The sequence below is a fragment of the Cercospora beticola genome, chromosome 1, assembly GCF_033473495.1.
Source record: "Cercospora beticola chromosome 1, complete sequence".
Taxonomy (NCBI): domain Eukaryota; kingdom Fungi; phylum Ascomycota; class Dothideomycetes; order Mycosphaerellales; family Mycosphaerellaceae; genus Cercospora; species Cercospora beticola.
The window spans coordinates 2,990,269-3,004,241 of NC_088935.1; the positions used below are offsets into that span (position 1 = coordinate 2,990,269).

The window sequence follows — 13,973 nt, forward strand, 5'->3', positions numbered from 1 at the left end:
CTGGCGAGTTGCACGCGTAAACGTCATTGATTGTGGCGGTGGTGGCGGTGCATTCATTCCCGCTCCCGCTCTGTGCGACACGCCGTTCAGTTCAGTTCAGCACAATCCCAGCTGCAGATATCTCCCTCCTGCCAAAGCTGCCTCAGTCGCTGCTCGTTCCTGATGCTCCATCGCCGTCAGCATATTGTGCCGCTTCCCTGCCGCAAGACGATAATTGATAGCCGTCAACCTCGTGGGAAACTCGCCAGGAATGTCGTCAAAATGCTCCACCAACATCCGTGAGAGGTCGGACACCACCCAGCTCGGAGGCCACATGCTCTGGAGCAGATAAACCGCGGGCTCATTCCCATCGATTGTCACTCCTGCGCGTTGCAGTCTGCGCGCAATGCTCACTAGGAACATTAAGAGCACAAGTCGGTCTTGAGGTACTTTCTTGAGCTGTTTTACCATGTCAGGCCAAAGGGGTCGGTCCTTCTTGGTGGTTTCCATATTCCTCCTCTGCAATTTTTCGGCGACCTTCAATGGAATACCTGGAGTCTGAGCAGCTTCCAAGCTTGTCTTGAGCACGACAATTGCAGATGCGAGCTTCAGTGTCTGCAGTTGGCGCACCAACTGAGCCGGGGAAGTAGCTCTGGCCAACACAGCCGAAAGCTGCATCACTTCTGTATCGAGGCAAATGTCACGACTCGAGATGGCGTGAGCTGGCGTCTGCCGCTGCGAAATCTTGACCCGAAGCAGGAAGCCGCCGCAAAGGGCAGCGTTGACCGGGATTCGGACCGCAAAGGACGCATTCCAGTAACCGAAGTGCTCTTCCGATGCCATTTCAATCTCAGCGCCATCTGTGGAGGCACGAGTTCCACCGCTGGTACTTGTAGAAGCCCTCGACGCTATTGAACCTCGCCCGATCGAAGTCTGTGATCGTGCATCATGTGTTGAGGGCAGGGGATGTCTCGCAAGGCTGTCGCATTCCGAACTCCTCTGCTTGGTACTTTTCGCGGTCGATGGTACAATACTTGAATGCTCTGATGCATCATCAACGACTGCGTTGGGCTCTGGACAAGTTTTCGCGGTCGGTAGTGGGAAGTCAAATGTCTCATCCATGAATTCGTACCGCATTTCGGGGACTGTTGGACTCTTGTCACTTGGTATAAGCTCTGTCTCCTTTGGCCGGCCATGAGAGGCATCCGGCAATCGATATACATTAGTTGCGGAGGCTGGTCGTGTGGAAATACTGTCGCTTCGGGACGTGCTCGAGCTGGATCGTTGAGACTTGCTGCTCGTAGACGATCGTGCCAACCAGGAGGGCCGCCAACTAGATCGCGACGATGCGTATTTATGTTTGAAGATGTTGTCCGTATCCCAAGGAAGGTCTGGATGTGGCCTGCGGTCGATGCGCAACTCTGTACTTCCCATGGTGCTGGGCGCTAGCATGCGGCTTGTAGTTCAGATGACTCCGGAATTCACCCCTCATCGACAAGAGAGTCCTATGGTTGGGCAGAACGCGGTAGTAAGTCGCGTGGTGGCCAGCGAAAGATGGACCGATCCTGATGATCCTTCGGCGTATTGCAGGCTGCTGATCCCTGTCATTGGAATCGATGCGCCCGCGGTCTCAACATGCTACGGCGGAAGGCATGCTTGGAATTGTGTCAGTTTCCGGACCGAGTTCAGCTGGGCACAAGACGTGTCCGAGGTGAGGATCAAGGCGAGAATACAGTTGAGACTGAAGAGGTGACAGGGTAGGACGACAAATGCAAGAAGAAGCAAACCCATGAGCTCAAACAATTGGCAATGCAATGGCGAGGAGATGAAGCTCCGCAGACCGGGTCACAGAAGCGACGAGTTGCGTCTGCGCCAACATGATCACATAATGCGATGGTCCAACTGCCCAAATGCAGGACGGGCACGAAGTGACACGCGCTGGAGCAAAGCTGGCAAGTGGCGGCAGGACAGTGCATTCGCGTCGAGACAACGGGGAAGTTGCACCGATGCCGTCCAGGCGAAAAGACGAGGCCGCACAATGGATGGTTGTTGTTGGATGCGGCACAGAACGAGTGTGGTAGCACAAGTCGAGAACGAGACGGGGCGCTAGCAGTGCCACCCGCGGCACTTCCGACGCATTGCAACGCTTTGGGCAAGAAGGCTGTTACAGCGTGTTGACCAGCATCACGTAAAACAACGGGCTGAGCTCCGCAGCATACTGGAGTCGCCGATCCTCGGAAGATAGCCAGGGCAATTATCGTGGCCCAGATGTTTAGATACATAACCAAGTCCGCTGCAAATCGCACGCCATTCGAAGCTTTGCCAGAGCGTGGAGCTACAATGCGATTACACTGGGCGATGCAAAGATCTCATGAGCAAACGTGATTTTCAATGGCAAATTCCTCCAAGAGCAAGGCCGGACACAAAAGCTGAGGTCGCGTCGACTGCGCGCACGAAGAGTCGTCGCGGGGAGGTTTCCGTCTCAGTTCGCGAAATAGGTGAATCATGCACCATGGCCTCTGTAGCATGCCATTGAGCCTGTCAATGCCACAACTCTGCAGATATCGTGGGCAGAACCACGCTGCGTGAAGCCTGTCTTGTGCAGGTTGAGCGTAGGCTCTGGATTGCAACCTAATCTCTGCGATCCAGTATGGAGACTTTCGAAGCGTACTGCATCTGGCAGAAGTCTCGCTCCGCTGTCGCGCTCTGGACTGAAGTCCACGTACTCAGCCGATGCTCTTCAGAGCACTGAGTGTGTGTTCGATGCAAAATATCCGGACCAGATACATCGCTTCAGTAGAGCTCGAGAGAATAGATCGTTGTGCCCTAAAAACAGTAGTCAATGTGCAAGAGCGCCTACGCAGCTGTGGAGTCCATCACTTTTCATCACACGTGCGACAAAGGCTCCCAGTGCAAGCCTCGCCTCCATTTCCAACTAGCAAAGCTACTAGCAGGCGTTGATTGAATGTTGTACAGGGTATATACAATCAGCAGGCTGTCTATGACTTCGTTCGCCCTGGCGCCGGGGCCTACTTCGACTTGGCGATTGCCTTTGCTTCGCTATGACTTTCATGTGTGCATTACGTGCTCTCGTATTCATGGGCTCTCCTTGGCGACCTTTTGCAGATATGCTTCCAGATCGAACTTCGGGTCGTCAGGGTTTGTTATCACTGGATTCCAGATATGTCAGTGATCTTTTCGTCCAGACAGACAACTGCACTGCGCCGAGATACTCACCGCCATCACCAGTTCGTGGCGAGTTCTGCTCCGCGAATTTTGCCTTTGCTTGTTGTATCAACTTGGCCTTGCGATCGTATTCTGCCTTTTGAGCATTGGCCTTGTCTTTTGAGTGGATAGCTTGCTGGTGTGAGAAGCCGTAAAAGACGCCGAAGACCAGTGCGCCCCAGCGAAGGACCTGTGGCGATCCTCAGTCAGTCATGCTCTTGTTCGTAGCAGTGTCTTCGGCAGGTCGAAGCGTTGGGACGGAGCTCACATTCGCCCCCGTGGAGGCCATTGTGCGCGAGTTGCGGGCGCGAAGAGCAGTCGGACGGCAGCTACTTCGAAGGTGGAGCGGTGCGCACGCGGGTGGATGTGGGCGGCGGCGACGAGAAGGAGGCGGTGGTCGTGGTCGTCGTGGTGGTAGATGGCAGGTGCAGCCAGCATTGAACGGGAAAGAAGGAATCCACGCTCCGAGCTCCCGCGATTGGCAAACGGCACGTCAACACGAGACACGACCTGCGTCGCCCGACCGCTGCTCTACACCGCAGTTAACGCAACTCTCGCTGCCACTGCTCCTTGGCTTCGACGGCCATGCTCGCTGAGCTGTCGTCTCAATCGCCACCATGTCCTCCTCGTCCTCGATGCAGCAGCGCAAGGAGGAGATCTTGGCCAAGAAGGCCAAACTCGCGGAGCTGAAGCGTCAACGTGAGCTGCGACAGCGAGATCTGTCGACCAACCGCCAGAGTCTGGACGCCTCAGACGCCTTCGTTGCTCCATCGCCGCAACGCTCGTCGGCGACCAAGCGCGAAGATATTGAGTCGCTGATCTCGTCGCTCGTCGATCGACCCTCCTCTACCACGCCGGCCACCCCTACTTCCAAGCTCCGTTCCAACACCACCTCACATCACTCTGAGGATGGCCATACGCCGCCGCCCCGGTCTTCTGATGGCTCAAACGAGCCTCAGACACTATCGTTCGCCGCCCTGACCACCGTGTTCGAGATTCCCGTCGAGTCGAAACCAGAATATATCACATATAGTAAAGGCGTGCAGACAGCAGACGCTTGGCAACAGAGCGGCGGCGAGAGCCCTGCCGAAGGTAGCGACCCAGATACGAGATCCACCAGCCCATCACGCCGGCGCAGGAACTTAAGCCCGCGCGCCCGGGAGCTGCAGGAGGAGGAAATTCGCCAACGCTTGCGTCAGGAGATTGAAGAGGAGCTCAGGTCACTGCAAGCGCACGAGCACGTGGCTCCTGATAAGGAACGTTTCCCAGCGCGATCACTGGCTCCAGAGGAGCTCAGCGCAGTGACAAGCAGCAATGATTTTCTGGACTTTGTGGAACGCAGCAGCAAAGTCATTGAGCGAGCACTGGATGAGGAGTACGACGTGTTGGCTGACTACGCTGCTCATGCTCGCGCGGCAGACGACGACGAGGATGAGTACGTGGGACGAAGGGGTAGAAGAGTGAAGGAGGTGGCATCTTTCGATCTGCAACCCGAGATGGGGAGAAAACGCATGATCAGCGATATTGACTTCAGCCCAAAATTCCCGGAACTGCTGTGCACTGCGTACACAAAATCGCAGTCCTCACCACATACCCCACCTGGCCTCCTGAATGTCTGGAACTTGCATCTCAAAGGCCGGCCAGAGTACAGCTTGCATGCCACATCTGATCTACTTTCGTGCCAATTCCACCCCTTTCATCCCTCACTGATCCTGGGTGGTACGTACAGTGGACAGCTGTGCCTCTGGGATACCCGTGCCCGCAATCAACGAACAGGCGAACCGGTTCAGAAGACACCACTCACAGGAGGCAGAACTGGGCATGCACACCCCATATACAGCCTAGCCACGGTCGGCACACAAAATGCCAGCTCAGTGGTTTCTGTCAGCACCGACGGGGTGGTGTGTGCATGGTCCACAGATATCCTGACGCAGCCTCAGGAGTATCTTGAACTACACGCTCCAAATCCTTCGGCATATAAGACCGACGACATTGCTCCGACCTGCATATCATTTCCAGCATCCGATCCGACGTATTTCCTTGCAGGAACAGAGCAAGGGTCTATTTTTCCAGTTCACAGATACGACCGCGCGGGTGCCAAATCTGGCGTCGACGCTCGCACGAGCTATCGTGGACACGAAGCGCCAGTCACTGGCATTGATTTTCATCCTGCGCGGGGCAAGATTGACCTTGGAGATTTGTTTGTTAGTTGTGGTCTCGATTGGAGCGTGAAAATTTGGCGCGCCCGACCGCCATCAACCACGTCCAGCACCATCTCCGGCAACACAGAGATTGTGAAACCATTGTTAGAGATTCAGCGCGAGGACAGTGTTTACGATGCTAAGTGGTCACCTACGAAACCTGGAATATTTGGTTGTGTTGACGGACGTGGGCGATTTGACATTTACGACATTAATGCCAGTTCTGAAGTTCCGGTAGCTGGTGCGAAACCGAGCCACCAGGAGAAGGATATCTACGCATTGAAGAGCTTGAACAAGCTTGCATGGGAGAAGAACCAAGGGCGACATGCAGCTGTTGGTGGGTTGGATGGCGTGACGACTGTATTTGAGGTCGGAAGCGAACTCGGTGGTGTGGATACCAAGAGCGATGCATGGCTGGGAGTAAAGAAGTTTGTGGCGAGGCAAACAAAGAGCAAGATGGAAATGTGAAGCCATAGCAAATGTCAAATAATGCTGAGATACCCCAATTTGCGTAGCAGTGAACATGAATGCACAAGGCTCTCTGAGATATTCCCGACCAGCCTCAGTCTCCTCCCGCGCCTCGCGTCCTTCGAAGCTCATTGTTGTACCTATTCGTGCCCACGCTGCAGCTGTAACTCGGTCAGTGGTTCTCAACAATAATTTGTAGTTACCGCTGATGCGCCAATGCGCTTGAATAAATGCCGTGAGTCTCCAGGTTCTGTATCAGCAGCAGCATCCTGTGTCTCTGCTCTTCAACGGGGAAGATACGCATGCGATCGGGTTCCCTCGACTGGAGGGGCTCTCGGATCGCCATCTCGCACAGTTTCGATGTCGGCTGGGACGACTTGAGAGGATCACGCCTGACAAGTAGAGGAAAACGATCACCCATAGGAATGACCTTGACCTTCCCTTTCGGGATCAATCTAGAAATAACAATCAGTATTAGTGAAATCGCCGGGCGTGCAGCATCAGGCGACAAATAAGTTATTTTCAAACTCATCGACCAGGCTGATAGAATGCTTCGAATCTCACCGCTGATTTCAGACTTGATGCTGAAAATTCCACCACGCCGTGTAACTCTTTTCCTTTGAATACCGCTTGGAAGAGGTTGTCGAGTCGTTCGATTGCGGCTTCGCCGATTTGGTGGTGAACGACGAGACGTCCTCCGAGTAAGCGTAGACCAGCTTTCTGGCCCAGCTCGATGAATTTGTCGATTGGTAGGCCTGCCGCTTCGACATCGAGCCAGACCATGTTCGTCTCCACGGGATGGCTCGTCTTGCCCCCGTAGCTCTTCCATAATGCTGCAATCTGTCGTGCCCGTTCGTGACAGACTTGCAGCTTGCCGCCGAGGAATGTGTCTTCTACTGCGACGCGTGCGGCAGCAGTAAGTACACCGGCCTGTCGGATGCCTCCACCGATCATCTTTCGGATCCAACGAGATCGTTCCCGGAAGGCCTTGGTGCCTACGATCATGCTGCCCACGGGCGCTCCGAGACCTTTGGAGAAACACAAACTCACGCTGTCGAAGCATGCACAGTAGTCCACGAGACTGCCTGACCCAGCAGCGACTGCTTCCCAAAGCCTTGCGCCGTCCAGATGCATAATGATCTTGTGCTCACGAGCCCAGGCACTGATGCGACGAATTTCGTCCAGTGGGTAGATAACACCTCCCAGTGTGTTCTCCAAACTGATCAACTTGGTTGGACAGCCATGTATGTCATCTCTCAAGTCCACCGCCTTCTGTACGTCTTCCAGCGTCAGGTATTTCCCATTGCTCGGTATTACTCCTTTGCACATGGCCCCGGAGAGGGAAGCAACGCCGCCAGCTTCCCATTCGATAATATGTGCTCGATGATCTGCCACGACGCCATGTGGTGGGCCAGTCAGATGTGTGCGAATGGCCACTTGGTTGCCCATCGTGCCTGAGAGGACAAACAACGCGGCTTCTTTGCCCGTTAACCTGGTGATGAGCTGTTCGAGCTCGTTCGTGGTAGGGTCTTCTTGGAACACATCGTCGGCGAGAGTCGTGGCTGCAATGGCCTCGAGCATGCGACTATTCGGCGTAGTAATGGTATCGCCTTGCTCGTGTTAGCCCAGAACGGCGGTTTAGGTACCGAGTTAGCATTTCTCACTTCTGAAATCGAATGCCGAGATGGGAGTGGTAGTGTCCCAGTTGTTGCTGTGGAAGCCATTGACGCCATTGGCATGGCCTTTTGGCTTGTTGTCAGTAGCGGCCATTGTGAGCCTGCGCACTGAGATGATGGTAGCAACAGAATTCCCAGCAGATACGATGGGAGAGCTGATTCCTGCTATTGACGGCGGAATGGAGGGACGAGCAGACAAAGAGTGTAGGAAAGGTCTACTTATCCATCGGGACGGTGGCACCCTCGACAGCATTGGAGCTCTTCCTTGACCATGACTGATGAGTCCAGTCTCTTGCGAATTCGTGGCCCGCGTATCGCATCAGGCGAAAGTGACCGCCGAACTTGCGCGCCGCTTTCTGCCGAGCCACGCCGGAGCGGGCTGCGGTCAACATTGGCCCTTAAGAGCTAGTATGAAAATGGCAGGTGGGACGACGACGACAACAACGGAATCAAAGGCGTGGCTTGTGCAACATTCATTTATTTCTATTGAAATGTTGGGGCTCGAAGATTGTTATATACAGCAATGCACATCGTGTGCCTATGATGCCTTGCCCAGTATGGCTTTGAGAACCTTGATCAACGCGGCAGCGGCATCGTCTTGTGCTTCCATGCTCCTCCACGCAACCACGCGGTCTGGCCGCAGCAACAGACATCCGTCCTCTTCGATTTCGCGCTTCTTCTCCCAGTCTCCATAGACATCTTCATAGTCTTGACACCAGCCGATCGAGTACGCGTTTATCTCGAGTCCGAGCTGTGAGCCAGCTGCAGACGCTGCCGCCTTCCACGCTTCGCCGCCAACGCCGGTAAGGACACAGAATCTGCCATGTCCAGCAAGGTCAATGGTACTGATGGGGTTGACAGGACATCTCTTGTTCAGCCAGGCATGGGGCAGCCTTGAACCAGGGTATGTCGAGATCCCGTACTGGAGAACCTCGTCCTTCGGGAAAGGCCGGGGAGGCTCCTTCTCGTCCAAGGTGTAGATGGCATCAGATTGGTATAACTGATTCATCTCGATACCGATGCCTCCGAATTCATGCGCAGTGTGGTCGATGGCTGCCCGGAGTCGTTTTCGTCTCGCTCGTCCCTCTGGCGTGGGCGCTTTAAGCTCTTCGTGTTGTCGTTTTCGCTCCTCGACATCCTTTGGCAATACCCCCAGGGCTTCCCATACGGCATGATGGTCTCTCAGCCCTTGGTTTGCGCGTTTGATTATACCTGCGCCTATGGGTTGACGTTCAGGACTAAAAGAATCGAGAAGACTCGGCTCCGCAGCACCCTTCTCGACCAGCGCAATCTTCCAAGCCAAGTTGAACGCGTCTTGAACGCAGGTATTGCTTCCACTACGGCACAACAGTCAGTACAAAGGTGACAGTGCATAATGGGAGCATTGATAACCCACAGTCCATTGAAAGGAGGATGTCTGTGCACCGCGTCTGGACATTGTCAGCCATTGCTCCTGCATGCAATGCAGTAATGCTTACCACCGAGGCAGAAGATGTTGCCGTCGCTGTAGTGCTCTGCCACAATTTCGTTGATGTACCATTTCTGGAATCAATTAGTCCTGCCTCTGCCTAATCATGATCATTGATCGCGAGACTCACAGATGCATCCAGGATCTTGACGGGGATGCTGTCATCGCCAATGAATTCCCGCATACGTTTTTCATATTCTTCGTTCGAAGGACGAACTTTGAAATTTTCGAAGCCGGGCTCGGGCAGGACAATGAACATCCATTCGTGCCATGGCCTCACCATTCTGAGGATACAGCTCCAGCCCCATGGCGGATGCTCAATCTCGGGGGTGTAAATGACATGCAAATTCCCAGTGCGAGTCTTCACTTGCTCTGTCAAGTCCACTTCAGCGAGAATGTTGAGCGCAAGACCTTGGCCTGGCGCTTTGATCAGTGGTATGTCCAGCTGTTTCATGACCTGAGATCTCGCTCCATCGCATCCGAACAGATATCTGGTGCGGATCTGGTACGTCTGGCCGGTGAGGTTGTCCTTGACGGTAGAAGTGATAGGACTACGGGCAGACTCGCGCTCGTACTCCACGAAGGAAGTATCAAACCTCACGCTGATGTTGCTGTGCGAGGCATGCTTGACGAGTATGGGCTCTAGCACTGTCTGTGGGATATCCACGTGTCTGCACGGGCTTGCTTCGTCGTATTCGCCTTTACGATCCGGCTGGTTACCCCAGGAGTAGATTCTGCCGAATTCCTAGAATTGTCAATCGGTGCCTTTGTTGGTCGAGGGTTCCTGAACTTGACATACTTCCCCGGCCATGGAGCGACACCAGCGCGTGTGCTGCATGCATTCGGACGGCGTGGCATTCTTGAGCGCTTCCTCTTCCAGGCCAATGTCTCGCAGACACTCGAGGGCGGCGGCGTTGGTGATGTGTGCTCGAGGCTCCTTTGCAGTGCCCGGCGCAGCTGCCACGAGCACACCGCTCAACCCGTGTGAGGCGAGGAAGCAAGCTAGGGAAGCTCCTGCCGGGCCAGCGCCCACGATCAAGAAAGTCGCCTCGAGGGGCACTGGAGGTGGAGGCACGCGATTGGTGCTGCTGCCCTGCATCGTGGACATCGCCGCTGTACACTGCAGTGCTGATGCTGATGCGGAGCCCGTCTTACTGTGTAACTCTTATAGTCGCACGCGTATGGTCTCGCGCGAAGCCCCAAAGTCGGACTAAACGCACGCAACAAGCTGCTTATTACATGGCGCTTAGACAAGCTCCATGTAATCCACGACGTCGCAGCAGTGTGAAACTGCATGGTCGAGAAAGGAGGCTATTTAGCTGGCTTTTCCCGCCACATAAACGGCATAAAGTCGAGAGCTATGGGGCGCGGCTAATCATCCGGCATTGATGCGGAGTGCCCTGCAGATATGCTTGCTGATGACAACGATATCGAGCTGTTGAAAAATGCTGTGCTATGTCACCTTCGGGACCGCGCCTGCCTTGGGTCTTTGTGAGACTCGCCACATAAAGCAGTCGCGCATCCGGATGTCGCAGCAACAGTAACGCCCCGGCATGTTCATCACCAAGTCATGGCGGAAACCCGAAGACGACTGGACGCCAACAGCACGCCGAAGCTTCCCCACGAAGAAGAATACGAGACCTTGAACAGCCATGAAGAGACGTCCTCGCACATCGATGCGACAGTGGAACGACGTCTCCTCCGCAAGATCGACTTTCGGCTATGCTCCATCGCAGCCATTCTGTGCTCGCTGAATCTGCTCGACAGCGGTATCATTAGCTCAGCCAGCGTAACATCCATGCGTAATGATCTACGTCTTTACGGCAATCGATACAGCGTGAGCATCTTCATCTTCACAGTGTCAAGTATCGCCTTCCAGCTGCCTTCGACCGTCGCTGTACGAAAATTCGGGCCCCGGGTTTTTTTCACAGCAATAACGTGTGCGTTCGGCATCGTCACCTTGTCGACGGCCTTCATCCACTCGTGGCTAGAGATGATCGCGTTGAGGGCAAGTGGTCTGTGAGATGAAGGCAACGACTTTCGCTGATTCATGTCAAAGGTATTACTCGGAATGTGCATGTCCGGCATTTATCCAGGCTTGACTTGTCTCATCTCCGCCTGGTATCGACGTTCAGAAACGCAGACAAGATTCGCATTCCTACAAACCGGGCAGGTGACCATATTGGCAACGGGATCCATTGTGAATTGGGCACTGAACCACCTTGATGGTAAGGGCGGCCTGGCAGGCTGGCAGTACATGTTCATCGTGCAGGGCTTGATCACTGTGGTTATCGGCATCGTCTCCTATTTCTGGATGGTCGATTTTCCCGAACATGCACACAAGACTTGGTACTTCCTCGCGGAAGAAGAACAAGAGATTGCTGTATCGCGAATTCGCTCTGACCGCAACGACGTTGAGGCTGATCCTTTCACATGGGGAAAGGTCCTCGTACATGCAAAAGACATCAAGATCTATGGCTATGCATGTATGTTTTTCGCTGTCAACATCGTGTCGACCAGTCTGAGCTACTTTCTGCCCATCATTCTGAGTGGTAAGTAACTGAAGCAATGCGTGTCAATCTCAATCGATGAAGATTCACTGATGGTTCGTGGTAATTAGGCATGGGCTACGACGAGAATGAATCAATACTACTCTCCGCACCGCCTTATTACTGGTCCGTCGTACCCGTGATCATTTCTTCGGTTGTCGGTGACAAGTATAGCCTTCGAGGTCCCGTCATAATATTCAACAGCCTGTGTCTGATCGTTGGCTTCTGCATGACTGGCTTCGCGGACTCTTTGGCGGCAAGATATATTGGCACATTCCTGGCCACCGGTGCATATGTGTCGAATTGGGCCGCTGTGAACACCTATGCACAAACGAATTTGACGGGACAGTGGAAGAGAGTGTTCACTGCCGCATCGGTAATCGCAATGAATGGCGCTGGAGGCATAGCTGGATCCTTCATCGTCCGTCAACAGGAAGCGCCACGATACCCCACTGCGGTCTGGATTTCGATCGGATCGGGTTTCGTCCTCATTGGCTTTGTTGCGACATTCTCGTCCTGGTTTTGGTATGCCAACAAGCGACAAAAGGCTGGCAAGAAGATACTGGAGAATACCATCGGCTTCCGCTATACTTTCTGAGGCTGTCCTAATTGTCGCGATGCTATCGAGACTTGCTGCATTCGGGGGATGTGAATGAGGTGCACAGCTGGAGGTGACAGTTGTTAAGCCTTTGCGATCATGGGAACACTTTCACCGAGTGATTGCAGTGAAATGGCATGACAACTCGTTCTCGGCGGATCCAGAGGGCCGTGGCTTGGCCCCACAAATTCTTGTTGACGCCCGGCTGGCGCAGCGTGCGTCTCATCAGTCCCATGGCTCGAATCAGACACCCGCGTCTGAGGACGATCTTCACCGCAAATGAACTTTGCAGCTGCTGCCACGATCTGCAGAATGTGAACGATGTCCTCTTCGGTCTGAGGAGCGTATATCTGCAAGAAACCAAATAGTTCAGCAAAACGTCCAGTCATTGGCTTCAAAACTGATGGCCAAACTCACCATGACAAAGCCCACCGGGACAAAGCGCTCGAAGAAACCACCCCGCGCGAGGGGATGTCGTTGGCCCCAGCCACGTTCCAGCACAAGCTTGACATCCTTGGGATGCAGGGTCAGATGCAGCGACCCATCTGTCTCGGAGTGAGCCCGTATTCGAGTCAAGACAAACACCACCGAAGCTTACTCACCAGAGGGATGGGCATGGCAGATTTCTCCTCTGCATGTCTGATTGCGCGGTGGGGAGGCAGAGAAAATGCCAGTGCTGTATTTCTCAAAACAAGATGTGCCTAGCTCGAACCGGCTTCCTGAACAACTGGCCATGTTCGCAATTGCAGCTCCCAGTTTGGAGTATATTTCCGGACTCGAGCATTGCGTCGTCTGCCGTTGTGGGGCTATACCTCTCGTCAACGGGCGGGGGTAAGCACGCTTTGGCAGGTTTTCGAGATGGCCTGGGGAGTTTGCTAATCGCGTTGGAACGGGTGGTGCCTCAAACGGGTCTTGCAAGGCGACGATGCTCAAGCATTTGACCTTCAGGTAACCGGTAAAGGTCAACGGAGTGCCTCCTGGCCCAAGCGAGAGCTAAAGATAACCATTAGCGCGATATCGTGATTGTTGAACTCTGGTATACCACTCACGAAGTCTTGATAGTCTTTGCGTATGTACGTTAAGACGGACCAACTTGCATGCAAGGTGAGCCCGGCGACAATGGCGAGGAGCAATACTACTGTGATCATGCTGTTTGACGTTAAGAAGGATTCAGAAGGTCAAAATTGCATTCAACTGGAAAAGAACCACGATCGACACCGCCGAACGCCAATTTGAAGCTTTTCTGCAACGTGCGTTGGCATCGTGAGGCTACCTTGAACACGGATAGTTGCAACCTCGAGCGGCTAGTGAATGGAAGGGCTGTGCGCACGGATTTCGTCACACCGCAAGGAGGAGAATGAGTCCTGTGTTACTCGATACTGTTCCTCTGGCCGTGGTCGTGGTTGGGTGGGTATCAGATGGCAATGCTTACGTAGTACGGATGTCACACCCTGATCGACATGACTTGGCAACGTGACAGCGTGTTGCCGCCCTTGTCCGATGGAATGAACATGACATGTCAGCACAGGCTATCGAAATATATACAGGGCCACGGCGCTTCGCTTGTGAAGGGTGCTATGCGCTGATGCGGAGACTTTATCCTCATTTTCCTCACTTCGCATCAGTTCCTTGTACGCTTTGCAAAGTGCTTTCTGCGTTCACGTCAGCAAGTCTCGGGTTTCAGCAATTCATATGAAGCCATTGCACAGATTGGGGCATGATCTTATGGAAGAATGGCCCGGAAGGTGGCGGCTTGCTTTAATGCCAAGATGATAATGGTAGACACTGGTCAGACGGGAGCGAACTTCA

At 54.0% G+C, this 13,973-nt stretch overlaps 7 protein-coding genes across 7 annotated transcripts; 2 read left to right on the forward strand and 5 right to left on the reverse strand.

The window, feature by feature from the left end:
• Window positions 1-96: 96 nt before the first annotated feature.
• RHO25_001190 (uncharacterized protein) lies at window positions 97-1,413 on the reverse strand (the record flags this gene model as incomplete). Its single annotated transcript, XM_023593799.2, has 1 exon — window positions 97-1,413. The coding sequence occupies one exon, from the start codon at window positions 1,411-1,413 to the stop codon at window positions 97-99; it is 1,317 nt and encodes a 438-aa protein (XP_023459021.2).
• Window positions 1,414-3,075: 1,662 nt separating this feature from the next.
• On the reverse strand, window positions 3,076-3,493 carry RHO25_001191 (uncharacterized protein; the record flags this gene model as incomplete). The annotated part of the gene is made up of 3 exons (XM_023593800.2): window positions 3,076-3,149; window positions 3,217-3,394; window positions 3,473-3,493. 3 exons carry the CDS (start codon window positions 3,491-3,493, stop codon window positions 3,076-3,078), a joined length of 273 nt encoding a protein of 90 aa, XP_023459022.2.
• Window positions 3,494-3,821: 328 nt separating this feature from the next.
• On the forward strand, window positions 3,822-5,873 carry RHO25_001192 (uncharacterized protein; the record flags this gene model as incomplete). The annotated part of the gene is made up of 1 exon (XM_023593801.2): window positions 3,822-5,873. One exon carries the CDS (start codon window positions 3,822-3,824, stop codon window positions 5,871-5,873), a length of 2,052 nt encoding a protein of 683 aa, XP_023459023.1.
• A 528-nt stretch (window positions 5,874-6,401) lies between these two features.
• RHO25_001193 (uncharacterized protein) lies at window positions 6,402-7,802 on the reverse strand (the record flags this gene model as incomplete). The annotated part of the gene is made up of 2 exons (XM_023593803.2): window positions 6,402-7,483; window positions 7,538-7,802. 2 exons carry the CDS (start codon window positions 7,800-7,802, stop codon window positions 6,402-6,404), a joined length of 1,347 nt encoding a protein of 448 aa, XP_023459025.1.
• Window positions 7,803-8,087: 285 nt separating this feature from the next.
• Window positions 8,088-10,125, reverse strand: RHO25_001194 (uncharacterized protein; the record flags this gene model as incomplete). The annotated part of the gene is made up of 5 exons (XM_023593804.2): window positions 8,088-8,886; window positions 8,946-8,979; window positions 9,028-9,091; window positions 9,148-9,762; window positions 9,817-10,125. The coding sequence occupies 5 exons, from the start codon at window positions 10,123-10,125 to the stop codon at window positions 8,088-8,090; spliced, it is 1,821 nt and encodes a 606-aa protein (XP_023459015.1).
• A 462-nt stretch (window positions 10,126-10,587) lies between these two features.
• Window positions 10,588-12,164, forward strand: RHO25_001195 (uncharacterized protein; the record flags this gene model as incomplete). The annotated part of the gene is made up of 3 exons (XM_023593805.2): window positions 10,588-11,025; window positions 11,077-11,569; window positions 11,638-12,164. The coding sequence occupies 3 exons, from the start codon at window positions 10,588-10,590 to the stop codon at window positions 12,162-12,164; spliced, it is 1,458 nt and encodes a 485-aa protein (XP_023459016.1).
• Window positions 12,165-12,247: 83 nt separating this feature from the next.
• On the reverse strand, window positions 12,248-13,312 carry RHO25_001196 (uncharacterized protein; the record flags this gene model as incomplete). The annotated part of the gene is made up of 4 exons (XM_023593806.2): window positions 12,248-12,514; window positions 12,582-12,709; window positions 12,767-13,157; window positions 13,214-13,312. The coding sequence occupies 4 exons, from the start codon at window positions 13,310-13,312 to the stop codon at window positions 12,248-12,250; spliced, it is 885 nt and encodes a 294-aa protein (XP_023460238.1).
• Between the last annotated feature and the right edge of the window lie 661 nt (window positions 13,313-13,973).